At 37.9% G+C, this 24,846-nt stretch overlaps 9 protein-coding genes and 2 pseudogenes across 9 annotated transcripts; 10 read left to right on the top strand and 1 right to left on the bottom strand.

Moving 5' to 3' along the window:
- The first annotated feature begins 162 nt into the window (after window positions 1–162).
- Window positions 163–1,838, top strand: LOC9321587 (putative F-box/kelch-repeat protein At3g22730). The gene is given in 1 exon segment (XM_021031050.1): window positions 163–1,838. A coding segment is annotated over 1 exon segment (1,110 nt). The 5' UTR covers window positions 163–199; the 3' UTR covers window positions 1,310–1,838.
- A 133-nt stretch (window positions 1,839–1,971) lies between these two features.
- LOC110229908 lies at window positions 1,972–3,043 on the top strand (annotated as a pseudogene).
- A 530-nt stretch (window positions 3,044–3,573) lies between these two features.
- Window positions 3,574–5,571, top strand: LOC110229905 (annotated as a pseudogene).
- A 1,674-nt stretch (window positions 5,572–7,245) lies between these two features.
- Window positions 7,246–9,427, top strand: LOC110229907 (probable F-box protein At3g22720). Its single transcript, XM_021031049.1, has one exon. It carries the CDS (start codon window positions 7,338–7,340, stop codon window positions 8,445–8,447), a length of 1,110 nt encoding a protein of 369 aa, XP_020886708.1. The 5' UTR covers window positions 7,246–7,337; the 3' UTR covers window positions 8,448–9,427.
- A 319-nt stretch (window positions 9,428–9,746) lies between these two features.
- LOC110229906 (putative F-box/kelch-repeat protein At3g22730) lies at window positions 9,747–11,011 on the top strand. The gene has a single exon (XM_021031048.1). The coding sequence runs from the start codon at window positions 9,828–9,830 to the stop codon at window positions 10,965–10,967; it is 1,140 nt and encodes a 379-aa protein (XP_020886707.1). The 5' UTR covers window positions 9,747–9,827; the 3' UTR covers window positions 10,968–11,011.
- A 2,165-nt stretch (window positions 11,012–13,176) lies between these two features.
- Window positions 13,177–14,288, top strand: LOC9321586 (probable F-box protein At3g22720). The gene is given in 2 exon segments (XM_002885474.2): window positions 13,177–14,161; window positions 14,164–14,288. Coding segments are annotated over 2 exon segments (1,110 nt in total).
- Window positions 14,289–14,777: 489 nt separating this feature from the next.
- LOC9321585 (probable F-box protein At3g22720) lies at window positions 14,778–15,975 on the top strand. The gene is given in 4 exon segments (XM_021031051.1): window positions 14,778–15,491; window positions 15,494–15,821; window positions 15,824–15,874; window positions 15,877–15,975. Coding segments are annotated over 4 exon segments (1,101 nt in total). The 5' UTR covers window positions 14,778–14,831; the 3' UTR covers window positions 15,939–15,975.
- A 60-nt stretch (window positions 15,976–16,035) lies between these two features.
- LOC9321584 (pentatricopeptide repeat-containing protein At3g22690) lies at window positions 16,036–19,436 on the top strand. The gene is made up of 3 exons (XM_021031078.1): window positions 16,036–18,645; window positions 18,750–18,949; window positions 19,122–19,436. Exons 1-3 carry the CDS (start codon window positions 16,112–16,114, stop codon window positions 19,199–19,201), a joined length of 2,814 nt encoding a protein of 937 aa, XP_020886737.1. The 5' UTR covers window positions 16,036–16,111; the 3' UTR covers window positions 19,202–19,436.
- Window positions 19,437–19,955: 519 nt separating this feature from the next.
- Window positions 19,956–20,724, bottom strand: LOC9321583 (protein RDM1). The gene is made up of 2 exons (XM_021031067.1): window positions 20,520–20,724; window positions 19,956–20,424 (listed from the first exon to the last, which is right to left on the bottom strand). Exons 1-2 carry the CDS (start codon window positions 20,641–20,643, stop codon window positions 20,027–20,029), a joined length of 522 nt encoding a protein of 173 aa, XP_020886726.1. The 5' UTR covers window positions 20,644–20,724; the 3' UTR covers window positions 19,956–20,026.
- A 101-nt stretch (window positions 20,725–20,825) lies between these two features.
- On the top strand, window positions 20,826–22,795 carry LOC110229903 (pentatricopeptide repeat-containing protein At3g22670, mitochondrial). The gene has a single exon (XM_021031040.1). It carries the CDS (start codon window positions 20,962–20,964, stop codon window positions 22,657–22,659), a length of 1,698 nt encoding a protein of 565 aa, XP_020886699.1. The 5' UTR covers window positions 20,826–20,961; the 3' UTR covers window positions 22,660–22,795.
- An 84-nt stretch (window positions 22,796–22,879) lies between these two features.
- On the top strand, window positions 22,880–24,354 carry LOC9321582 (probable rRNA-processing protein EBP2 homolog). The gene is made up of 2 exons (XM_021031059.1): window positions 22,880–22,995; window positions 23,290–24,354. The coding sequence occupies exon 2, from the start codon at window positions 23,290–23,292 to the stop codon at window positions 24,172–24,174; it is 885 nt and encodes a 294-aa protein (XP_020886718.1). The 5' UTR covers window positions 22,880–22,995; the 3' UTR covers window positions 24,175–24,354.
- The last annotated feature ends 492 nt before the right edge of the window (window positions 24,355–24,846 follow it).

Below are 24,846 nucleotides of genomic sequence, written 5' to 3'. Positions count from 1 at the left end.
AATTGGACTTAACCACTTGACTAAAGGCACTTCCCCCTTCCTTTTTATGTAAATTGAAAAGGAAAAATTAGTAAATATAATTTCACTAGATTACTAAGTCTATAAGACAAGATTAGTTCAGGGGCAAACGTGAAATAAAAAAGAAAACCCTAATTTCTAATTTCTACTTACACATCCCTGAGTCGCTTTCTTTGTCACAATGATGTCTTATCTTCCACCGGATTTGGTAGAGGAAATACTCTCTAGGGTTCCGGCGACATCTTTGATACGATTACGATCTACTTGCAAACTATGGAACACTTTATTTAAACACCCAAAATTCGCCGAAAAGCAATTTCGTAAAGCACCAAAGGAGTCTTTTGTTCTCATGTTGAAGGAGTATAGGGTTTGTCCAATGAACGTCAATCTCAACGTTTCTCCTCCACATATAGAGTTTAAGGGTGCACTTGCCCTAAGTAATTATCCTTCTAATTCAGAAGAGGTCTATATACATGAAGTTTTTCACTGCGACGGTTTATTGCTATGCAGAACCATGGACTACAGACTCGTGGTTTGGAACCCGTGTTTGGGAGAAACAAGGTGGATCCAAACCGAAAAAAAGTACTCTAGGCTTGCTCTAGGATACGAGAAAAACAAATCTGGCCATATCTACAAAATCTTGAAGTGTAGGGACAATATACCATACGGTCAAGTTGATGAGTTTGAAATATATGATTTTAGCTCTGATTCATGGAGAGTTCTTGATGTTGTCGCTTTGGATTGCTTCATACTATCAAGTATTGGCGTTTCTTTGAAGGGAAATACTTACTGGCGTGCTTTGGATAAAGTAAACTACTATCAGTTCTTAGTCAATTTTGATTTTACAGCAGAGAGATTTACACGTTTGTGTCTTCCGCCATTTCAGAATGTTCGTAAGAAGAAGGTTCTATCAGTTTTGGGAGGAAAACAACTCTCACTGTTATGTCAAAGGGAGAGTCCATTAAATATAATGGATATATGGGTGACCAATAAAGTTGATACTGATATTGAAGCTTTGTTGAAGTGGAGCAAATCTTTTACTGTGGATATACCCATTCCCAGTGATTATGGTCCGTTTTCAATGAGTTATCTAATCGACGAGGAAAAGAAAGTGGCTGTGTGTTATGATGAAAAATTTGGGGAAACCAGCAAAAAGGTATACATTATTGGAGAGGACAATGCATATTACACATAAATCCCTTCTTTTGAAGAATCTACTAACAAACTGGAGTGGTTTTGTCCAACTATTTTGAATTATGTTCCAAGTTTGGTTCAAATCCAAGGTAGATGAAAGAATGAAACTAATCCTCTGTTTTTTCTTTTCTTTTCTCTTCGTTATTGTTTTTGGAAACACTATTGTCCGAATAGTTTAACAAATTGATCAATTAGTTTTTCTTTCTCTTTTGTGGATCTCGCTTCTCTCTCACTCAACCGCAAATGGTGCTAAATGATACTTTTCAATTTCTCATTCTTGGCTTAAACGGGGAGATGTCACACTTAATGTTTGGTATACCTAGGTGAGACTTGGTCCTCAAGCATGGGCTCAAAACTTGGACCGTTTAAGTTAGCCAACTTGAGCAAGTGTACTGGTGTTTACGAGTCAGATTCGCCTGAGGGAACGTTAGCTAAGGCTAGCTCTGCATAAATTTTATATTGACTAGTTTCAAAAACCGAGAACCATGCCGGAATGTCAAATGAGGAATAGGTTTCAAGGATATAGAATTGGGCATTTTTTTGTAAAATCTGTATCCATCAGATTGATTATATATTTATTAGAGCAAACTGTACAAAGCCCAATAATATGATCCATTACTAGTCTAAAATTCAATTCTTGATACATATGTGACTTTTTTTTTAATATTTTTTCATAATTAAATTGGCCAGAAAAAAATAAACTCTACTTTCTAGTTTGAGAGACCGAGTGCGAGTTGCTCTCTTTTTCCTTGGGAGATTATGATGTCCGATCTTCCTTTGGATTTGGTAGAGGAAATACTTTCTAGGTTCCAGCAACATCTTTGAAACGGTTACGATCTACTTGTAAACGATGGAACGCTTTATTCAAAAGATTTACCGAGAAACACTTTCGTAAAGCTGCAAAGGAGTCTATGGTTCTCATGTTGAAAGAGTATATGTTTTTTCCAATGATCGTCGATCTCAGCGTTGCTCCTCCATCTATAGAGTTTAAAGATGCACTTGGCCTAAAGGATTCCCATTTTAATTCAGAAAAAATGGATATAGTTCGAGTTTTCCACTGTGATGGTTTGTTGTTATGCAAAACCAAAGACAATAGACTCGTGGTTTGGAATCCGTGTTTGGGAGAAACCAGGTGGATCCACCGCAAAACTATTTACGAGAGTAACTCTTGGTTTACTCTAGGATATATCCAAAACAACAAATCTTGTCGTAGCTACAAACTCTTGAGGCGGTTTAGTAGTTATGATGAACCACGGTTTGAAATATATGAGTTTAGCTCTGACTCATGGAGAGTTATTGATGACGACGATCACAACTGCTGCATAATTATAGGACATGGCGTGTCTTTGAAGGGAAATACTTACTTGTTCGCATTTGATGTTAACGAAAACTCTAGATTTTTACTTATGTTTGATTTTACAACAGAGAGGTTTAAATTTCTGTGTCTTCCGAATTTCCAAGATGTTGATAACATGGTTCTATCAGTGGTTAGAGAAGAACAACTCTCAGTATTAAATTGGAGCCGTACTACATCAAAGATGGAGATATGGATAACCAATAACATTGATACTGAAGCTACATTGTTATGGAGCAAATCCTTTGCAGTGAACGTAGACACTTGCCGTAATTACTTTCGAGTTTTCTCGAGTCTATTAATTGACGAGGAGAAGAAAGTTGCCTTGTGTTGTAATATTAGTGATGATGAGACCAGCAAGAACATGGTATGGACTATCGGAGAGGACAATGGATATTACAGAGAAATCCCTTATGTAGAATCTACAAACAAAACAAGTTTAAGAAATAGGAGTCCATTTATTTTCAATTATGTTCCAAGTTTGGTTCAAATCGTGTAAGGTGTCCTCTCTCTTTTCTTAGTTTTTTGTTTTTGTTTTTGAAGACAATGTCGTTTGAATAATTTAATAAATACTTTTTGGTACTTTATGATTCCTTCCTTCTTTGCGTTAGCTTGTTTTTAATCAAAGATTTTTTTTTACATATATTTGATCCGATGATGATGTTTTACATTAGGAGCTTTGATTACAAAAGTGACGAAATTTTTAGAATTGTCCATACTGAATCTGTTATTGTCCAACAATGGCGATGTCAGGGAATGCTCTTCACGTCTCTCCAATGATGTTATCCACCTTGACTTCGATACCGTTTCTTCCAAACCAGAGCGAGCGCACGTACGGTTCAATGGCACAACTATTGCATTAAGTCGTTTTATGATTCATTTCTTCTTTGCATTACATTCAAGTTTATTAGCTAAAAAAAACAACTGTTTTGTAAATTTAGTTACTCTAAAACTGTTTTTGTTACATTCGAGACAAATTAAAAATAAGCTTGAAGCTGAAGTATATAACGTTTTTTCATAAATTTTGACTATTTTAAAGGTTGAGGACAATAGTTTGATTACTCCTTATGCGGATCGTCTTGAAGAGGAAGGTGTTGAAATTCCAACATGGTTCTCCCTTGCGAGTTGCGACCATATAAACGATGATGAAATTAGGGCATATTTCCTCTGTTTTGTACCTTGCGAAAGAGGCAACTATCTTTTTCTCTTTCGCAAACTGGTCATTGTCTACCCAAATTAACAGTGGGGAACAAGAATGGATTTTGATGAGTGTCAAACTTAATAATTATAACAGATTAAAAAAAAATCTGTTTAAGTGTTAATGCAAACACCATCAGAGCCAATGCTAAAGTTCTCTGCAGCGAGGAGTCTAAATGTGCAGCAAGGGTTATGGGCTTGGGCCTAAAACCTCCGATATATTAAGACAAACGTGTTTGAAAAAGAAAAAAAACCCTACGGCCGAGTCGCTTTCTTCGTCGTTGGGAGATCAGATCACAAATAGAGATACAATGATGAAGTCTGATCTTCCTTTGGATTTGGTAGAGGAAATACTCGCAAGGGTTCCAGCCACATCTTTGATACGACTACGATCAACTTGTAGACGATGGAACGCTCTATTAAAAGACCAAAGATTCACTGAGAAGCACTTTCGTATAGCTGCTACAAAGGACTCTATGGTTCTCATGTTGAATGAGTATAGGGTTTGTCGAATGAGCGTCAATCTCAACGTTGCTCCTCCATCTATAGAGTCTAAAGGTGCACTTGGCCTAAAGGCTTCCCATTCTAATTCAAAACAAGTCGATATTGTCCAAGTTTTTCACTGTGATGGTTTGTTGTTATGCAAAACCAAGAGAAATCGACTTGTGGTTTGGAATCCGTGTTTGGGGGAAACCAGGCGGATCAAACTCAAAGTTGATTACAAGATAGACGGCTCCTGTTATGATTATTACGGGACAGACCGCTCCAGGTTTGCTCTAGGATATATCCAGAACAACAAATCTTGCCGTAGCTACAAAATCTTGAGGTGGTGGAATTTTTGCCATGTCAAACTAGGTTTTAAGGTGTGAAATATATGAATTTAGCTCTGATTCATGGAGGGTTATTGATGACGTCCTCTATAGCCCCATGCTATATGGCTATACTAGTGTGTCGTCTTTGAAAGGAAATACTTACTGGCTTGCTGATGATGAAAAAGAAGGGTGTAAACTCTTACTCAGTTTTGATTTTACAGCAGAAAAATTTAAACGTCTATGTCTTCCGCTATTTCAGAATCATGGTCGTGTGACTCTATCAGTTGGTAGAGAAGAACAACTTTCAGTGTTAAATTGGAGCTATAATACATCAGCGATTGAAATGTGGGTAACTAATAAAATTGATGCTGAATCCGAGTTGTTGTGGAGCAAATCCTTTACAGTGGATTATCCTAGTGGCCCTAATTTTGCTGATATTTTCACGACTCTATTAATCGATGCGGAGAAGAAAGTGTCCTTGTGTTCTAATATACGTAGTATAATTACCACCACCGAGGACCTATCGGAGAGGTACTTGGTATACGTATACACTATTGGAGAGGACCGTGAATATTACACGGAAACCCTTTCTATATCAGAAGCCGATTTGAGTGGAGAATACTGTGGCCCGGATTGCTGGCCAGTTATTTTCAATTATGTTCCAAGTTTGGTTCAAATCCAGTAAGGTAGAAGAAAATAAGCAAGTGATTTCTTGCACACACCTCTTCTTCTTCTTTTTTTCTTCGTTTTTGTGGGTTTAAAGACCAATGTATACCTTAATACGCATTGTTTCTAATTTACTTGGGTTGATTATTGTTTAATCGTTCGTGTCTATTTAACTTGTTTACGTTTCTGAAACTTTTTATGAAGAAGATATTGTCTCGAGATACTTGTGTTCTGTTCTATAACCTATTTGTTTCTGAAGACAATGTCTTTGAATGATTTAATGAATATTTTTTGGTACTTTATAGTTACTTTCTTCCTTGTGTTGTGTTGTACAGTTTTAGTTTTGATTTTGACATTGTTATTTTATCAAAAACTTCACAAAAATCTATTGATCCAATGATGATGTTGATTACTTAAGGTGTTTCAAAGTGACCAAAGATTTTATTAATTGACGATACTGAATAAGTAAGAGCCAACAATGGCGATGTTCGGGAAGTTAGCTACCTCAACTTGGAGACCGTTTCTTCCAAACCAGAGCCACAACGTGGATCGTCATCTCCGATTAATTCGTTAAAGATGAACGCATACAGACAAGTACACGTTTTCCGTTTGGATTGAGATTGTCGACGTAGCAAATATATCTTTTCATAATGATCGTTTTGAGGAGGAAAGCATTGATATTCCGGAGAGGTTCTCATTCACTACCAAGGACGGAGTCTCTGTGCCACGTCAGTGGCAGATTCATTCATAAACAATGATGTATGAATACTACTCAGAAATCCCTTGTGTAGATTCTACTATTGGCGTCCAGTTATTTTCAATTATGGTCCAAGTTTGGTTCAAATCCAGTAAGATAGATGCAAAAGAAAAGAAAGAAGTATACTATATAGGGCTGGGCATAAATACTTGTTATTCACCTTGTACCCGCTACTTGGCTCGTATTCGTCTTGAAAATTCAAATACTTGTTATAGTCAAGTCAAGTAAGAAGTAGGTTAATTCTATTACTTGCAAGTAAGGGTCAAATATCAAGTATCACAATTTTTTTCTGATACTTGCCCGTTTTGATACTTGCCCCGTTACTCGTCCCGACTCGTTATCTCATACTTGATACAATAATTACTTGAACGTATTGTGACTTGTGTTCCAAAAAAGAAAATGTGATAATTTGCGATTAAGTCATTAAAGAATTGCAAAACCATTGACGAACTCAGAATGTTTCATAGTTCGCTCACGAATCAAAGCGATGTCTCCGCTTTAACTAAGCTTGTAGCACGAAGTTGCGAATTGGGTACACGTGAAATCTTGAGCTTTGCTAAAGAATTGCTAATTTGGTTATCAAGAACTATCCACGATTTGCTTATCCCCTTGCGACTGTATAAAAATAATAAATTAGGGCCTTTTTTCCTCTGTTTTGTAACTTGCGACTTAAGCAACTAGCTTTTTCTCTTTCAAGATGACCAGTACCGGTCATAGTTTACCCAAACAATGGGGAAGTCAAATAGTGTATGATGGTCTGATCAGTAATGGATTTACGAGTGTTTTTTGATGATTATAACAAACTAAAAATCTAATTTTCGTGGGGTTTTTTGATGCATTAATTAAAAAGAGAGAATCGGAGGAAGATTTTGTGTTGTCCGACTATTCCAAACACCATCAGTCATTTGCTAACAAGTTTTCTGGTGTCGTGGAGGAGTTCGAATGTGTAAATCGGCCCAAGGATTATGGGCTTCCACCTAAGACCTCCGGTTTATTAAAACAAACGTGAAAAAAAAAATCACATTTGTGTGGGAAGTCTGGGCTTGGGTTTTGGCCCAAGCAATTCACATAGTATCCGGGATTAGGCTAACTGGATACCCCAAGATATTAGTCGGAAAGCATTCCAAACACGGGGTTAGGCAGTGTGGTAATCCAACACCTAGGTGTTGGCGACGAGTCCACATGGTAGCACTTCGGTGCGTTTTCCCGGGCCTGACCGGATCAGCCGATCGGATATATCAAAAAAAAAAAAAAAAAAACCAAACCCTAATTTCTGTTTACAGGGACGGCCGAGTCGCTTTTTTCTTCGTTGGGAGATCAGATCACAAATAGAGATACAATGATGATGAAGTCCGATCTTCCTTTAGATTTGATAGAGGAAATACTTTCAAGGGTTCCGGCGACATCTGTGAAAAGGTTACTATCTACTTGCAAACGATGGAACGCTTTATTCAAAGACCAAAGATTCACCAAGAAGCACTTTAGTAAAGCACCAAAGGAGTCTATGATTCTCATGTCGAAGGAGTATAGGGTTTTTCCAGTGAACGTCAATCTCAACGTTGCTCCTCCATCTATAGATTTTAAAGGTGCACTTGGCCTAAAGGATTCCCATTCTAATGCAGAACAAGTTGATATAGTCCAAGTTTTTCACTGTGATGGTTTTTTGTTATGCACAACCAAAGACAATAGACTCGTGGTTTGGAATCCATGTTTGGGGGAAACCAAGTGGATCCAACTCAAAGCTGATTACGTGAAAGACGGCTCCAGGTTTACTCTAGGATATATCCAAAACAACAAATCTTGCCGTAGCTACAAAATCTTGAGGCGGTGGGGTTGTATGGATTACGAACGGTTTGCAATATATGAGTTTAGCTCTAACTCATGGAGGGTTCTTGATGACGTCTTTCTTGGCTACGTCATACAACGTAAAGGTTATAGTAGTGGTGCATCGTCTTTGAAAGGAAATACTTACTGGGTTGCGTCTCGTAACATAGACAAGTATAAATGTTTACTCAGTTTTGATTTTACAGAAGAGAGTTTTAAGCATCTTTGTCTTCCACCATTTCAGAATCACGGTTGTGTGACTCTATCAGTTAGTAGAGAAGAACAACTTTCAGCGTTAAATCGAAAATATGATGGATCAAAGATAGAGATGTGGGTAACCAACAAAATTGATATTGAATCCGAGTTGTTGTGGAGCAGATCATTCATAGTGGATTTACCTACTGTCGGTAATTGCTTTAATATTTTCACGAGTCTATTAATCGATGAGGAGAAGAAAGTGTCCTTGTGTTGTAATTTAGGTGATAAATTGGTATACACTATTGGAGAGGACGGTGGATATTACACAGAAATCCCTTATATATCAAACAGTCGATGGTGGAGTTATAGCATAAAATGGCGACCCCTTATTTTCAATTATGTTCCAAGTTTGTTTCAAATCCAGTAATTTAAAAGAAAATATGCAAGTGATTTCTTGTACCTCTTCTTCATTTTTGTCTCTTCGTTTTTAATGGGTTCAAACTTCAAAGAACCATGTATACCTTAATGTATGTTATATCTAATTTAGTTGTTTACGTTTATGAAACTTTTATGAAGAGAAAAGTGTTATTTCTTCCAAACCAGAGCAAGCGGAACAAAGCCACAACATCGTTTTCTTCGATTAAGTCGTTGAAGAATTGCAAAACCGTTGACGAACTCAAAATGTTTCATAGTTCGCTCATGAATCAACGCGATATATCTACTATATAACCAAGGTTCTAGCACAAAGTTGTGAATTGGGTAACTAGTGAAAGCTTGAAGAGGTAGGTATTGAGATTCCGGTGTGGTTCTCGTTCACTTCCATGGATGGAGTCCCCTTGCGACCATATAAACAGAGATGAAATTAGGGCATACTTCCTTTGTTTTGTACCTTGCAACAGAGGCAACTAGCTTTTTCTCTTTCGCAAACTGGTCAGTGTCTACCCAAATTAACAATGGGGAAGTCTATGGTGGTCTGAACCAGAATGGATTTATGAGTGTCAAATTTGATAATTATAACAGATTTCAAAAATCTGACTCCGTCGACTATGAGTTTTCTATTAGTGGTCATGCCCGTCGGGGTCGTAGGCCGAGGCGGTCTTGGGCACACTTACTAGTCATTTGATGAGAGCTAGTTTTAGACTCGCTATATCTTCTTCTTAAGCATATATTTGTTTAAGTTTACTCTTAAGCTTCTTTGTCTCATTCTCATACTAATTAAACTAGATGCCCTAGACGAAAGTCATAGCCTTGTTTTACTAGTTAGTATATCAATACAATTTATTGGTGACATAAATATTTAGTTTTTTTTATAGAAATTTTGATGTAACTATCAATTCCAAAATAATTCATTATCCTAAATATTTTTAAGCAATAATGAATATTCTATGATTCTGTTATAACAAAGTTTATCCCTGAAAAATACTTTTATAATATTTACAGAGATTTGTTTTGTTAAATCTTAGTATATAAGCAATAAAAAATCTTTATCTACAATAAGAAAAAGATTATAATCATAATTTCTATTATATTTGAATTTTATTTTAATTTAAATCTTGAAAAATATCATATTACATATGAAAAGTGTAGTTTTCAATAAAAAATATTAAAGGGTGTATTTTCAAATTATAATTCATAAAAAGGATAGTTTTTTTTTCAACCCCAAAAAATTAAGTAAAATTAGTAAAGAGAATCCACAAAAGAAAAAGGATATAAATACTAGGAGGAATCGTTTCTCGTTTCTTTATATAAGACAAGGTTGGTTCAGAAGTCAGCTTTCTTATTTCTTGGGAGAAAGGTGGAGGAAACAATGATGATGTCCGATCTTCCTTTAGATTTGGTAGAGGAAATACTTTCTAGGGTTCCATCCACATCTTTGAAACGATTACGATCTACTTGCAAACGATGGAACGCTTTATTCAAAGACCAAATATTCACTGAGAAGCACTTTCGTAAAGCACCAAAGGAGTTTAAGGTTCTCATGTTGAAAGAGTATAGGGTTTGTCCAATAAGCGTCAATCTCAAAGTTGCTCCTCTATCTGTAGAGTTTAAGGGTGGACTTGGCCTAAAGGATTCTCATACTAATTTAGAAGAAGTCGATATATATGCAGTTATTCAATGTGACGGTTTATTGCTATGCATCACCATTAACAACAATAAAAGACTTATGGTTTGGAACCCGTGTTCGGGCCAAACCAGGTGGATCCAACCTAAAACCAGTTATGAGTGGGACTCTATGTTTTCTCTAGGATACGAAAAACAGAAATCTGGCCGGAGCTACAAAATTTTAATGTATTGTGATGGTGACGATTACTCTCCACACGGACGAGTTAATGAGTTTGAAATCTTTGAGTTTAGTTCTGATTCATGGAGGGTGCTTGATGATGTCGTTCTCGAGTACTGCTCCATTCTATCAATTATTGGCGTCTCACTGAAGGGAAATAGTTACTGGCTTGCTTATAATAAAAAAGACAACTATGATCAATTCTTACTATGTTTTGATTTTACAGCTGAGAGATTTGAACGTATGTGTCTTCCTTTGGTTGTTGGTCGGATGGCTCTATCAGTTGTTGGAGAAAAACAACTCTCAGTGCTAAGTCAGAGCGATAGTACATCAAAGATTGATATATGGATAACCAATGAAATTGATAATGATATTAAAGGTGTTTTGCAGTGGAGCAAATCCTTTACAGTTGATATACCCTTCGGCGGTTATAATTATTTGTTTTTCTTGAGTTTTTTAAACGACGAGGAGAAGAAAGTGGCCTTGTGTTGTGATAGAAGTTGCCAAATAGGCAAGAACAAGGTATACATTATTGGAGAGGGCGATGAAAATTACACCGAAATCGTTTATGCAGAATCTACAAACAAATTGTGGTGGCATCCATTTATTTTCAGTTATGTTCCAAGTTTGGTTCAAATCCAGCAAGGTAGATGCAAAAGAGAATAATGATATTAGTCAATCCTCCTCTAGAGGATCTTCGTTTTTTTGTTTTTAAAGACAATGTCGTTTAAATAATTTAATGAATACTTTTTAATTCTTTATGATTCCTTTCTTCTTTGCGTTAGCTTATTTTTTATCAAAGAATTTTTTTTTACATATATTTGATCCGATGATTATGTTTTACATGAGGAGCTTTGATTACAAAAGCGACGAAATTTTTAGAATTGTCGATACTGAATCAGTCAAGCAGGGAAGTGAGCCTAACAATGGCGATGACAGGGAGTGATCTTCATCTCTCTCTAATGCGGTTCAATGTCACAACTAAACTGGTCTGAACAAGAATGGATCTAACGTACGTTATCTCCCACAACATCTAAAATATTTATTAAAAAAAAAATCCGGTGTTGAGGAGGAGTTGAAATGTGCGGACTTCTCGGCCCAAGGATTATGGGCTGCGCCATAACAACCTCCAGTTTATCAAAGCAAAGATCGGTTTATTTTGTGGAAAAAAAAAAACCAAAACCCTAATTTCTGTTTATAGAGACCGAGTCCCTTTCTTAGATATGATCACCAAATAGAGAAACAATGATGATGTCCGATCTTCCTTTGGATTTGGTAGAGGAAATACTTTCTAAGGTTCCGGCGACATCTTTGAAAAGGTTACTATCTACTTGCAAACGATGGAACGCTCTATTCAAAAACAAAAGATTTACGGTGAAGCACTTTAGTAAAGCACCAAAAGGAGTTTATGGTTCTCATGTTGAAGGAGTATAGGGTTTTCCCAGTGAACGTCAATCTCAACATTGCTCCTCCATCTCTAGAGTTTGAAGGTGCACTAGGCCTAAAGGATTCCCATTCTAATTCAGAACAAGTTGATATAGTCCACGTTTTTCACTGCGATGGTTTGGGTAACCAACATCAGCGTTAAATCGAAGCTATGATGGATCAAAGATAGAGATGTGGGTAACCAACACAATTGATAATGAATCTGAGTTGTTGTGGAGCAGATCATTCATAGTGGATTTACCTATTGTTTGTAATGTTTTTGAGATTTTCACGAGTCTATTAATCGATGCGGAGAAGAAAGTGTCGGCCTTGTGTTGTAGTTTAGGTTATAGAACCTGCGGGAACTTGGTATACACTATTGGAGAGGACAGTGAATATTACACAGAAATCCCTTTCATAAACAACCATTGGTGGCTATATAGCCAAGAATTGCGTCCAGTTATTTTCAATTATGTTCCGAGTTTATTTCAAGTCAAGAAGGGTGGAAGAAAAAGAAAATAAATAAACTAGTCAAAAAAAAAAAAAATAAGCAGATTTCTAGCAGATCCTCTCTTTTTTTTTCTTTGCCTTGTGTTTTCGAATAACCAATGTCGTCTTTTGGATTGAATAAGTTAATGAATATTTTTTGGTTCCTTTACTTTGGGTTATACAGTTTTGGCTTGGATTTGAGATTGCTATTAATCAAAAATTTAAAAATCATATGATCCAATGATGATCTTAACTTGATTACAATGTGAGCAACTGTTTATTATTAACGATACTGACTGAATCAGTAAGAGCTAACAATGGCGACAAAAGCAAGTAGCTTTCTCTCTTTGGCAAACTGGTCATTGTCTACCCAAACAGTGGGAAAAGTCTATGATGGTCTGAACAAGAATGGATTTATGAGTGTCAAACTTGATAACTATAACTGATTACAAAAATCTGATTTAAGTGTTAATGCATTAAGGCATAAGCCAAAGAGAGAATCAGAGGAAGATTTGTGTTGTCAGACTACTCCAAACAACATCAGACTAGTCATTAACAATGAGTTTTCCGGTAAGTGGTCACGCAAGTCATAGAGGCCGAGGCGGTCGTGGGCACACTTTCTAGTCATTTAACGAGAGCTAGTTTTTCATTAGGACTCCCTATATCCTCTTAAGCATATATATGTAATATGTTTATTTAAGTGTTCTTAAGCTTCTTTCTCAAACTGTATGACCTACAAAGTCATAGCATGTACTAGTTACTAGCTATGTTTTCAAAATTGAATACACTTTAACAAAAAAAAAAAAAAAAAATCGGCCCAAGGATTATGGGTTTCGGCATAAAACTAAATTGGTTTAGGACCGGGGGTGAAAAAAAGAAAACTAAACCCTAATTTCTGTTTACAGAGAACGAGTCGCTTTCTTCTTTGTTGGGAGATTAGATCACAAATAGAGACACAACGATGATGTCCGATCTTCCTTTAGATTTGGAAGAGGAAATACTCTCAAGGGTTCCAGCCACATCTTTCAAACGATTACGATCGACTTGTAGACGATGGGACGCTTTATTAAAAGACCAAAAATTCACTGAGAAGCACTCTCGTAAAGCACCAAAGGAGTCTATGGTTCTCATGTTGAAAGAGTATAGGGTTTGTCCAATAAGCGTCAATCTCAACGTTACTCCTCCATCTATAGAGTTTAAAGGTGCACTTGGTTATTCCCATTCTAGTTCAGAACAAGTCGAGATAACCGAAGTTATTCACTGCGATGGTTTGTTGTTATGCACCACCAATGACAATAGACTCTTGGTTTGGAATCCGTGTTTGGGGGAAACCAAGTGTATCCAACTCAAAGTTGATTACGGGAGAAACTACTCCAGCTTTGCTCTAGGATATATCCAAAACAACGAATCTTGCCGTAGCTACAAAATCTTGTGGAGTTGGAGTAGTAAAGATTACGAATCATCACCGCCCGAAAGAGGTTTGGGGTTTGAAATATACGAGTTTAGCTCTGATTCATGGAGGGTTCTTGATGACATTAATCACGACTCCTTGGTCAAGCACAACTCCGTATTAGGAAGTGGCGTGTCTTTGAAGGGAAATACTTACTTGTTCGCGTATGATGTTGAAGAAAATTCTAGATTTTTACTTATGTTTGATTTTACAACAGAGAGATTGAAACGTCTATGCCTTCCGCATTTCCAAGATGTTGGTCACATGGTTCTATCAGTTGTTAGAGAAGAACACCTCTCAATATTACATTGGACTCGTACTACATCAAAGATGGAGATATGGATAACCAATAACATTGACACTGATGCTACATTGTTGTGGAGACTGCACTTACACACTCGCTGTAATTGTGTTCGAATCTTCTCAAGTCTATTAATCGACGAGGAGAAGAAAGTCGTCTTGTGTTGTAATGTTAATGATGATGAGACTAGCAAGAACATGGATATTACATAGAAATCCCTTTCATACAACCTAATAACATACAGAGGGTTCTACTTAACCGTTATAAAAAATGGCATTCATTTATTTTCAGTTATGTTCCGAGTTTGGTTCAAATCCAGTAATGGTCCTGTGTGTTTTTTTTTTCCCTTAAGGTATTGTTTTTAACAATGTCATTTGAATGATTTAATGAAAATTTTTTTGTTTGGTTTTGGATTGAGCATTTTTTTCTAACCAAAAATAAAAATTAATGTGATTCCTTGATTGAGGAGCTTTTGATTATAAGTGACAAACTTTTTATAATTAACGATACTGAATCAGTACGAGCCAACAATGGTGATTTGGGGAATGTTAGCAATTTCGACTTCGAAACCATTTCTTCCAAACCAGACCGAGCGTACCAAAGCCACAACATCGTCTTCTCCGATTAAAGTAGTTAAAGAATTGTAAAACCATTGACGAACTCAAAATGTGGAGATGGCAGCTGAGTGGATACAAGTGTAATCGGCCCAATGATTGTGGGCTTCGGCCTAAAACCTCTGGTTTATCAAAAGAAATATTGGTTTAGGGGCAAACGTGAAAGAAAAAAGAAAAAACCAAAACCCTAGTTTCTGTTTACGGCCGAGTCTTTCTTCTTCGTTGGGAGACCAGATGACAAACAGAGAACGATGATGTTTGATATTCCTTTAGATTTGGTAGAGGAAATACTATCTAGGGTTCCAGCCACATCTTTCAAACGATTACGATCGACTTGCAGACGATGGAACGCTCTATTGAAAGACCCAAGATTCACCGAGAAGCACTTTCTTAAAGCACCAAAGGAGTCTATGGTTCTCATGTTGAAAGAGTATAGGGTTTGTCCAATAAGCGTCAATCTCAACGTTACTCCTCCATCTATAGAGTTTCAAGGTGCACTTGGCCTAAATGATTCTCATTCTAATTTAGAACAAGTCAAGATAACCGAAGTTTTTCACTGCAATGGTTTGTTGTTATGCACCACCAAGGACAATACACTCTTGGTTTGGAATCCGTGTTTGGGGGAAACCAAGTGGATCCAACTCAAAGTAGATTACGGGAGAAACGGCTCCAAGTTTTCTCTAGGATATATCCAAAACAACGAATCTTGCCGTAGCTACAAAATCTTGTGGAGTTGGTATAGTTATGATTACAAATCATCACCGCCCCAAATAGTTTTGGGGTTTGAAATATACGAGTTTAGTTCTGATTCATGGAGGGTTCTTGATGACGTCAATCATGACTCCTTACTCAATCACAACTCCATAATAGGAACTGGCGTGTCTCTGAAGGGAAATACTTACTTGCTTGCTACCTTGAAGAAAGGTCTAACTTTTTACTTATGTTCGACTTTACAACAGAGAGATTGAAACGTCTATGCCTTCCGCATTTCCAAGATGTTGGTAACTTGGATCTATCAGTTGTTAGAGAAGAACAACTCGCAGTATTGAATTGGAGCCGTACTACATCAAAGATGGAGATATGGATAACCAATAACATTGATACTGATGCTACATTGTTGTGGAGACTACACTTAGACACTCGCTGTAATTGTGTTCGAATCTTCTCAAGTCTATTAATCGACGAGGAGGAGAAGAAAGTCGTCTTGTGTTGTAATGTTAATGATGATGAGACTAGCAAGAACATGGATATTACATAGAAATCCCTTTCGTACAACCTAATAACATACAGAGGGTTCTAATAAAAAATGGTATTCATCTATTTTCAGTTCTGTTCCCAGTTTGTTTCAAATCCAGTAAGGTAGATTCATAAGATTAATTTGTTTGTGTTGTATAGTTTTGGTTTTGATTGAGCTTTTTTTTTTTAACCAAAAATAAAAATTAATTTGATTCGATGATGACCTGAGGAGCTTTTGATTATAAAGTGACAAACTTTTTATAATTAACGATACTGAATCAGTAAAGATCCAACAATGGCGATGTTGGGGAATTTTCTTCATTTCTCTCCAATGGTGTTAGCCATTTCGACTTCGAAACCATCTCTTCCAAACCAGAGCAAGCGTACCAAAGCCACGCCATCGTCGTTAAAGAATTGTAAAACCATTGACGAACTCAAAATGTTTCATCTTTCGCTCACAAAGCAAGGCCTTGATGATGATGTCTCCGCTATAACTAAGCTTGTAGCACGAAGTTGTGAATTGGGTACACGTGAAAGTTTAAGTTTTGCTAAAGAAGTGTTTGAATACGCAGAGGAGAATGGTGAATCGTATGGAACTTGTTTCATGTACAATTCTTTGATTCGAGGATATGCATCTTCTGGGTTATGTAAAGAAGCTATCTTGTTATTTATTCGAATGATGAATTCTGGGATTTCTCCAGATAAGTACACGTTTCCTTTTGGATTGAGTGTGTGTGCGAAGAGCAGAGATAAAGGTAACGGGATTCAGATTCATGGGTTGATTATTAAGATGGATTATGCGAAGGATTTGTTTGTGCAGAACTCGTTGGTTCATTTTTACGCTGAGTGTGGAGAGCTTGATTGTGCACGTAAGGTGTTTGATGAAATGTCTGAGAGAAATGTTGTTTCTTGGACGAGTATGATTTGTGGGTATGCGAGGCGGGAGTTTGCGAAAGACGCTGTTGATTTGTTTTTCCGGATGGTGAGAGACGAAGATGTGATTCCTAATTCGGTCACAATGGTGTGTGTGATATCGGCTTGTGCTAAGCTAGAGGATCTTGAAACGGGTGAGAAGGTTTATGATTTTATCCGTGATTCGGGGATTGAAGTTAACGACCTTATGATTAGTGCACTGGTCGATATGTACATGAAATGCAATGCTATTGATATAGCGAAACGGCTTTTTGATGAGTATGGTGCTAGTAATTTGGATTTGTGCAATGCAATGGCATCAAATTATGTGCGGCAAGGATTAACGAAGGAGGCTCTAGGTGTCTTGAATCTAATGATGGACTCTGGTATTAGACCTGATAGAATTTCGATGTTGAGTGCGATTTCATCTTGTTCACAGTTGAGGAATATCTTGTGGGGAAAGAGCTGTCATGGGTATGTACTGAGGAATGGGTTTGAAAGTTGGGACAATATATGCAATGCGTTGATTGATATGTACATGAAATGTCATAGGCAAGATACTGCGTTTAGGATCTTTGATCGAATGTCGAATAAGACTGTGGTCACATGGAATTCGATAGTTGCTGGCTATATAGAGAATGGTGAGGTGGATGCAGCCTGGGAAACATTTAACACCATGCCTGAGAAAAACATTGTTTCTTGGAACACGATCATAAGCGCTCTGGTGCAAGAAAATATGTATGAGGAAGCGATTGAAGTTTTCCATTATATGCAAAGCCAAGAGTGTGTCAATGTGGATGGTGTGACAATGATGAGTATTGCATCTGCTTGTGGGCACTTGGGAGCTCTTGATCTAGCAAAATGGATATATTACTACATTGAAAAGAACAGAATTCAGCTTGATGTCAGACTTGGTACAACCTTAGTAGATATGTTTTCTAGGTGTGGGGATCCTGAAAGCGCAATGTCGATTTTCAATAGTTTGACAAACAGAGATGTCTCAGCTTGGACAGCGGCTATAGGAGCAATGGCTATGGCAGGAAACGTTGAGCGAGCAATTGAGCTTTTCAATGAGATGATTGAACAAGGCTTAAAACCAGATGGGGTTGTGTTTATTGGAGCATTGACAGCTTGCTGCCATGGTGGATTGGTCCAACAGGGTAAGGAAATCTTCAATTCAATGGAGAAACTTCATGGAGTTTCTCCAGAAGATGTGCACTATGGATGCATGGTTGATCTGCTAGGTCGAGCAGGATTGTTAGAGGAAGCTCTGCAACTCATAAAGGACATGCCTACGGAGCCAAACGATGTGATTTGGAATTCTCTTTTAGCTGCTTGTCGTGTTCAGGGAAATGTGGAGATGGCAGCTTTTGCAGCTGAGAAGATACAAGTCTTAGCTCCAGAGAGAACTGGGAGCTATGTTCTTCTATCAAATGTCTATGCATCAGCTGGAAGATGGAACGACATGGCAAAAGTGAGACTGAGTATGAAGGAGAAAGGATTACGTAAACCGCCAGGGACTAGTGTAATACAGATTCGAGGTAAGACCCATGAGTTCACATCAGGGGACGAGTCACACCCTGAAATGCGAAAAATAGAAGCAATGCTCGATGAACTTAGTCAAAGAGCGAGTGACTTAGGCCATGTACCTGATCTTAGTAATGTTCTGATGGATGTAGATGAACAAGAGAAGATCTTTATGCTTAGTCGACATAGCGAGAAACTTGCAATGGCCTTTGGGCTCATTAGCTCAAACAAAGGAACAACAATCCGAATAGTCAAGAACCTAAGAGTATGCTCTTATTGTCATTCATTTGCAAAATTTGCATCCAAAGTATACAACAGAGAAATCATTCTAAGAGACAATAACCGGTTTCATTTCATCCGTCAAGGAAAGTGTTCTTGCAGTGACTTCTGGTGATAGCAGAAACAGAACTAAAAGATGAAGAGGAAGATTACGTTGAGACTGCTGCTGCTTCCTCGGTGGATGATCAAAAAGACGATCTGACGAGATCAAAGAGTTTGACGGATGACGATCTCGAAGATCTCAAAGGTTGTTTAGATCTAGGCTTTGGTTTCAGCTATGACGAGATCCCTGAGCTCTGCAACACTTTACCTGCTTTAGAGCTTTGCTATTCAATGAGCCAGAAGTTCTTAGACGATAAGCATAACTGCATAAGTCACCGGAAAATCATTGCCAATTGGAAGATCTCTAGTCCCGGTAAATATCTCATATTTTTCGTCGATTGATTCGGTGATCTAAGTTTGATCTGTTCTGATTTCAATTGTGTAATTGGTTTGTTGCTGAGTGCTAGTGTTAAACAAGAATTTCAGTGATTGGAATGGACATTGAGATATGAAGTCTAAATGTTATCAATTTGTTGTTGTTACAGGTGATAATCCGGATGATGTGAAAGCTAGGCTCAAATACTGGGCACAAGCCATTGCCTGTACTGTCCAATTGTGCAGCTGAATGAATCATTGTCACGTCTGAACTAGGAATACTAGTGTATGAACAATATCTCTTGGACATTGTTAGCGGAGGAGGAGATTTCAGAAAGGCATTGGAAGGTCTGAATTTAACTGAACATCAACAATGATTCTCACTTAATTCCATGTATGTGTAGTAGTAGTATCTAGTCTAATAATTTTCATGAACGGAAATCAAAGGTATCAGTGAATAAAAGCATCAATTTTTTTCTCATTTACATGATGGTCTCAGCATCTGACATCTTAATAGCTGGATTCTTCGCCTTATGCAGTAGTGAGAGCATTCATCTTACTTAACTGGTCATGGTTCTGCGGAGGTAACTTATCTAACTGTGTCTATTAACTGAGTGTGATGCAATATGATTATCCTCTGTGCCATATACCATTTTGTGAATGATTATGTGTTAAGCTACAGTGTAAAGCTTATTACATGTGAGATATGAAAGCTTATTACAGTGTTAAGCAATGTCGATTTTCAATAGTCAAGAACCTAAGTAATGCCAAAAATAGAAGCAATGCTCGACGAAATTAGCCAAAGAGCGAGTTCCTTAGGCCATGTACCTGATCTTAGTAATGCTCTGATGGATGTAGATGAGAAAGAGAAGATCTTTATGCTCAGTCGACACAGCGAGAAACTTGCAGTGGCAAATGGACTCATTAGCTCAAGCAAAGGCACAACAGTCCAAATAGTCAAGAACCTAAGAGTATGCTCTGGTGATTACAGAAACATAAGCAAAAGATGAAGAGGAGGATTCACATTTCATTGATCCGAAAACAAAGTAGATACAAAAAAGATGTTCATCACAATTCAAGAACTTGTTTCAATTTTAGGAAAGATTGGGTCAATGAAAGAGTGATACATAGGATCAGATCCCCAGAGACTAGCAATGTGAAGATGAGAAGAAGTGATTCGATGTATCTCCTCAACAAGCCAGATGGTAGCTTCAGCTTTTGAAGGATGAAAGATTGAATCCAAACTCTGTTCTTCAGAATCAGTACCGAATCGTGATTGATCCCATCGTTGTAAGAGAACATTCGTGAGGTAATGTAGAGGCTGACCATAAAGCTGTTTCATTGAGATGCTTAAACCAACCCAGCTAGTGAACGGAATCAACGAGCCACGATTCGTCGGGATTGGTACTTGCTTCATATACTCTTGATACATCTCTGCTCTTCTCAGCAACGAACCAGACTCAAAGACAGAGTCTTTTTTAGAAAAAATCAAAACTTTCGGGTCAAAAATTGAGTCTTTGTTAGCAAAAATCAAAACTTTCGGGTCAAAAATGGAAAAATCGTGTTACCTTCATCAGCGACGTCTCTGTGAGAATTATCGAGCGGTGAAAAGCCATCGCTGATCTCAGCATCGACGTCAGATGAACCGGAATCAGCTGATGGTCGTAGTTCCAATGTCATTGAGCTTTGCATGGTCACAAACGCGCCGTTAGATTTTGACGGCGTAGACAGTGATATGTACGACGACGATGACTACACGAGGGCTCCTTAAAATTAGGGTTTTTAAAGAAGAAGACGAAGAGGATGACTTTTACACGTGTCAGTAAAATCGTCACTTGTCAGTTGTGGGGTAAACCAAAAAAATCTAAAATTAAATAAAATCGAACCGGGTTTGTACCCATTAACGACCCGACCCGACCCGACACAACGGAGCAAGCTTTAGGTCAAAAAGATTCGAACTTTGATCGGAAAAACAGAGACAAATCTGCATCAGATTCAAACGGAACAAAAATGCTCTCTAAGCTTAGGATTAGTAAGCTTGTTTCGTATACGTTACCTCGGAGAATCTTCCAACGGAGGTTTCTGGTAACGAACAACGCTTTCTCCAACACTGAGGAGGAGTCGCCGGTTGTTGCCGCAGAGTCACCGGAGCTTCCGTCTTGGATTAAAGACTTTCTATCAAACAAGCTTTCTTCTACGAGTTCGGTTACCAAAGACGATGAAGATTTCGTTATCCCTTCTTTGGCGAATTGGGTCGAGAGCCAGAAGTTTAGTCGTGAAGAAGTTTCAAATGGAAATGTGATGAAGAAACCAGTGGAAGATATTGATAAAGTCTGCGAATTTTTGAATAAGAAGGACGCGTCTCATGGGGATGTTGTTAAAGAGTTGAGTGGATGTGATGTGGTGGTTACAGAGAGTTTGGTTTTGCAAGTTCTAAGAAGGTTTAGTAATGGATGGAATCAAGCTTATGGGTTTTTCATTTGGGCAAAATCACAAACAGGTTATATGCATTCAGGTCAGAGTTATAATGCAATGGTTGATGTGTTGGGGAAATGTAGGAATTTTGATTTGATGTGGGAAGTAGTTGATGAGATGAAGAAGAGTGAAGAATCTGGACTTGTTACGCTAGATACGATGAGTAAGGTTATGAGGAGATTGGCGAAGTCTGGGAAATATAGTGAAGCTGTTGATGCTTTTTTAGGGATGGAGAAGAGTTATGGTGTGAAAACAGATACTAATGCTATGAACAGTTTGATGGATGCACTTGTGAAAGAGAATAGTATAGAGCATGCTCATGAAGTTTTTCTGAAGCTTTTCGATACAATTAAGCCGGATGCTAGGACATTCAACATTTTGATTCACGGGTTTTGTAAAGCTCGGAAATTTGATGATGCTAGGACGATGATGGATTTGATGAAGGTTACTGAGTTTAGTCCTGATGTTGTTACTTACACAAGCTTTGTGGAAGGTTATTGCAGGGAAGGAGATTTTAGGAGAGTTAATGAGATGTTGGAAGAGATGCGAGAGAACGGGTGTAATCCTAATGTTGTGACTTATACGATTGTGATGCATGCTTTGGGTAAATCTAAACAAGTATCTGAAGCTTTAGGAGTTTATGAGAAGATGAAAGAAGGTGGTTGTGTTCCTGATGCTAAGTTTTATAGCTCATTGATACATATTTTGTCGAAGACTGGTAGGTTTAAGGATGCAGCGGAGATATTCGAGGACATGACGCATCAAGGAGTTCCTCGTGATGTTTTGGTCTACAATACCATGATTTCCGCTGCGCTTCATCACTCACGAGATGAGATGGCTCTACGTTTGCTTAAAAGGATGGAGGATGAGGAGGAGGAATCGTGCAGTCCAAACGTTGAGACTTATGCTCCATTGCTAAAGATGTGTTGCCATAAGAAGAAAATGAAGCTACTTGGAATCCTGTTGCATCACATGGTGAAAAACGATGTCAGCATCGATGTGTCGACATATATTCTTCTCATTAGAGGGTTGTGTATGAGCGGGAAAGTTGAAGAAGCTTGCTTGTTCTTCGAAGAAGCAGTACGGAAAGGAATGGTTCCTAGAGATAGCACTTGCAAAATGTTGGTTGAGGAGCTTGAGAAGAAAAACATGGCAGAAGCAAAACTCAAGATCCAGAGTTTGGTTCAATCGAAAACAATGACCGATTCTCATAGTCCTTTATCTGTTTCGTAGAGATTAAGAGTTTGGAGCCATGGCTCAAAAGTTTTGTTTTTTTCTCTGTTGAATGATAATCTTTATACTCTGTTAGATGAAATGAATTATGTAATGTTTGATGAAGCAAATTAATTTGTCACAAGTTTTCATGCCTTAGATCCGGTTTATAAATGAGTAATCGGAACCAATTTGGACCCGGTACGATCCGGTTTAGTATAAAGCAGGAAAAGGGTTTTGCAAAGTCGAAGCCTTTAAAACTTGTTTCTTCTTCTTCTTCTTTGCGCCGGCGTTTCACTATCTCTCTCTAAAACCCTTTCCAAGCAAAAGCTTCTTCAATCTTCTTCGTAGTTAACAGTAAGTTCTCTTCTATTCCTTCTCAAAGGGTTTGTTTCAATCTTAGTGTTCATCGTCTTACGAATCTCCAAGTAACATAAATTGATAAACCCTAATTTTGTTCACGGTTATAATCTTAAGTTCTTAGATAAAGAATCGAACTTTGTTGTCATATAGAAGGTAATGGAACCATTTATGGTGTCGTTCGTTGCGTTGGTGATTCGCATATATATTTTTTTAACCCAAATGCTTAAAAGTTTGAATTTTTTGATTCTGAGTCAAGTTTTGTTGTTGTTGTTGTTGTTGTTTGAGTAGATGTCGCTGGAAGAGGATATAGTATCAGATGATGAGATGAACATGATTGATGAGGATAGTGCTACTGACTCTGAAGCGGAATCGCTTTCGGATTCGGATACAGAGAACGAGATAACGGAGAAATTGGCTGAGCCTACGAAGACTGCTGTATACAACAGAGATGGGTTGCTTGATAAACTTCAAGATATTAGCTGGCCTGAAGATGTTGATTGGACTCATAAGCTTACTGTTGAGATTGATCAGGGACAAGCTGTGGATGTGAACGATGACCTTGCGAGGGAGATGGCCTTCTATACTCAAGCTCTTGAAGGGACGAGAGAAGCGTTTGGGAAACTCAATGAAATGGGTGTGAATTTCCTCAGGCCGGCGAATTACTATGCTGAGATGGTGAAATCGGATATTCATATGGAGAAAGTGAAGTCTCGGCTTTTGCATGAGAAGAAACAGATTGAGGAGTCTGAAGAGAGGAGGAAGGCTAGGGATAATAAGAGAATGGCTAAGGAAGTACAGTCTCAGAAGATGAAGGAACGTGCGAAGCAGAAGAAGGATGACATTGAGTCTGTGAAGAAGTGGAGGAAACAGAGGCAGCAGAGTGGGTTTAGTGATGAAGCGGGTGCGCCTGAACTTGATTTCGAAAGCGGAAAGAGTTTCCAGAGGGGAGGAGGTAAGAAAAGACCAGGTGTTTCTCCCGGGGATCGATCAGGAGGCAAAGGAAGGCCTACTTCGAGGATGAGCAACAAAAAGAGGGAGTTTCGCGATTCAAAGTTTGGTCATGGTGGTAGGAAGGGTTTGAGCAAGCAGAACACAGCAGAGACAACGAATGATTTCAGGGGCGGATTTCGTGGTGGAAGAGCCAGCGGAAACAACAAGAGGCAGAAGAGGTAAAAGGTTTGATTATCTAAACCCACTTCAAAACTACTATAAACTATTTGTCTTTTGGGTTTTTTTAAGAACATGTATTTTGTTTTGGAAACACTGTGGTAAGGGTTTTAGAACCAATATCTTTAGTTACAATTTTGTACTAGTGATTACTTGAATTAACAAAGGCCAATGTGTTTTCAAAGATTCGAGAGTTAGAAAGAACTTAGCTACCAATAATGATTCAGCTACTTAAGTCAGCACTCACTGACCACTGCTTGTTGAAAGAAGGTTCTGCCATGGATTTAAAGGTTACTTGGGCCGTCTCTTTCTTAGAACATTCCTTTTTCTTCCTCCCTCGCATTCTCTGAGGATTGGCTGACTCCTTATGGGCTGGTTTGTAGAAACTTGTATCAGCTCGCGTACCTCCAAACCTGGCTCATTAGATGCTTCTTCAGCTGTGACTGTGACTCTTCTACCTTGCCACTTTTATGAATCTTGGGGAGTTCATAAATCATAACCATAGGGTTCTAATTTCCAAAGCCACTTTTTCCTCAAAAATATTCAGAAATTTGCAACTACATTACCCACAAAGTCCGAACCAAACCTAGTCTTTTACAAGATTATAGCTAGTATATATAAGAAAACCATGAAGTCTCATATAGTCAAACACTTGAAACATATAATAGAAATACAACA

The sequence above is a fragment of the Arabidopsis lyrata genome, assembly GCF_000004255.2.
Source record: "Arabidopsis lyrata subsp. lyrata unplaced genomic scaffold ARALYscaffold_3, whole genome shotgun sequence".
NCBI classification, from domain to species: domain Eukaryota; kingdom Viridiplantae; phylum Streptophyta; class Magnoliopsida; order Brassicales; family Brassicaceae; genus Arabidopsis; species Arabidopsis lyrata.
Note: the sequence above shows the minus strand (reverse complement) of the source record. Positions and strands in the feature narration are given on the sequence as shown.

Bases quoted from the DNA above. Each gene is read 5' to 3' on its own strand.
- LOC110229907 (XM_021031049.1), top strand. From the start codon at position 7,338: ATGATGATGAAGTCCGATCTTCCTTTAGATTTGATAGAGGAAATACTT.
- LOC110229906 (XM_021031048.1), top strand. From the start codon at position 9,828: ATGATGATGTCCGATCTTCCTTTAGATTTGGTAGAGGAAATACTTTCT.
- LOC9321584 (XM_021031078.1), top strand. From the start codon at position 16,112: ATGGCGATGTTGGGGAATTTTCTTCATTTCTCTCCAATGGTGTTAGCC. The intron at 18,646-18,749 runs GTGATAGCAGAA...GAGATCAAAGAG, and splicing joins TGTTCTTGCAGTGACTTCTG to TTTGACGGATGACGATCTCG. The intron at 18,950-19,121 runs GTAAATATCTCA...TTGTTGTTACAG, and splicing joins TTGGAAGATCTCTAGTCCCG to GTGATAATCCGGATGATGTG.
- LOC9321583 (XM_021031067.1), bottom strand. From the start codon at position 20,643: ATGCAAAGCTCAATGACATTGGAACTACGACCATCAGCTGATTCCGGT. The intron at 20,425-20,519 runs GTAACACGATTT...TTTCTAAAAAAG, and splicing joins CAGAGACGTCGCTGATGAAG to ACTCTGTCTTTGAGTCTGGT.
- LOC110229903 (XM_021031040.1), top strand. From the start codon at position 20,962: ATGCTCTCTAAGCTTAGGATTAGTAAGCTTGTTTCGTATACGTTACCT.
- LOC9321582 (XM_021031059.1), top strand. From the start codon at position 23,290: ATGTCGCTGGAAGAGGATATAGTATCAGATGATGAGATGAACATGATT.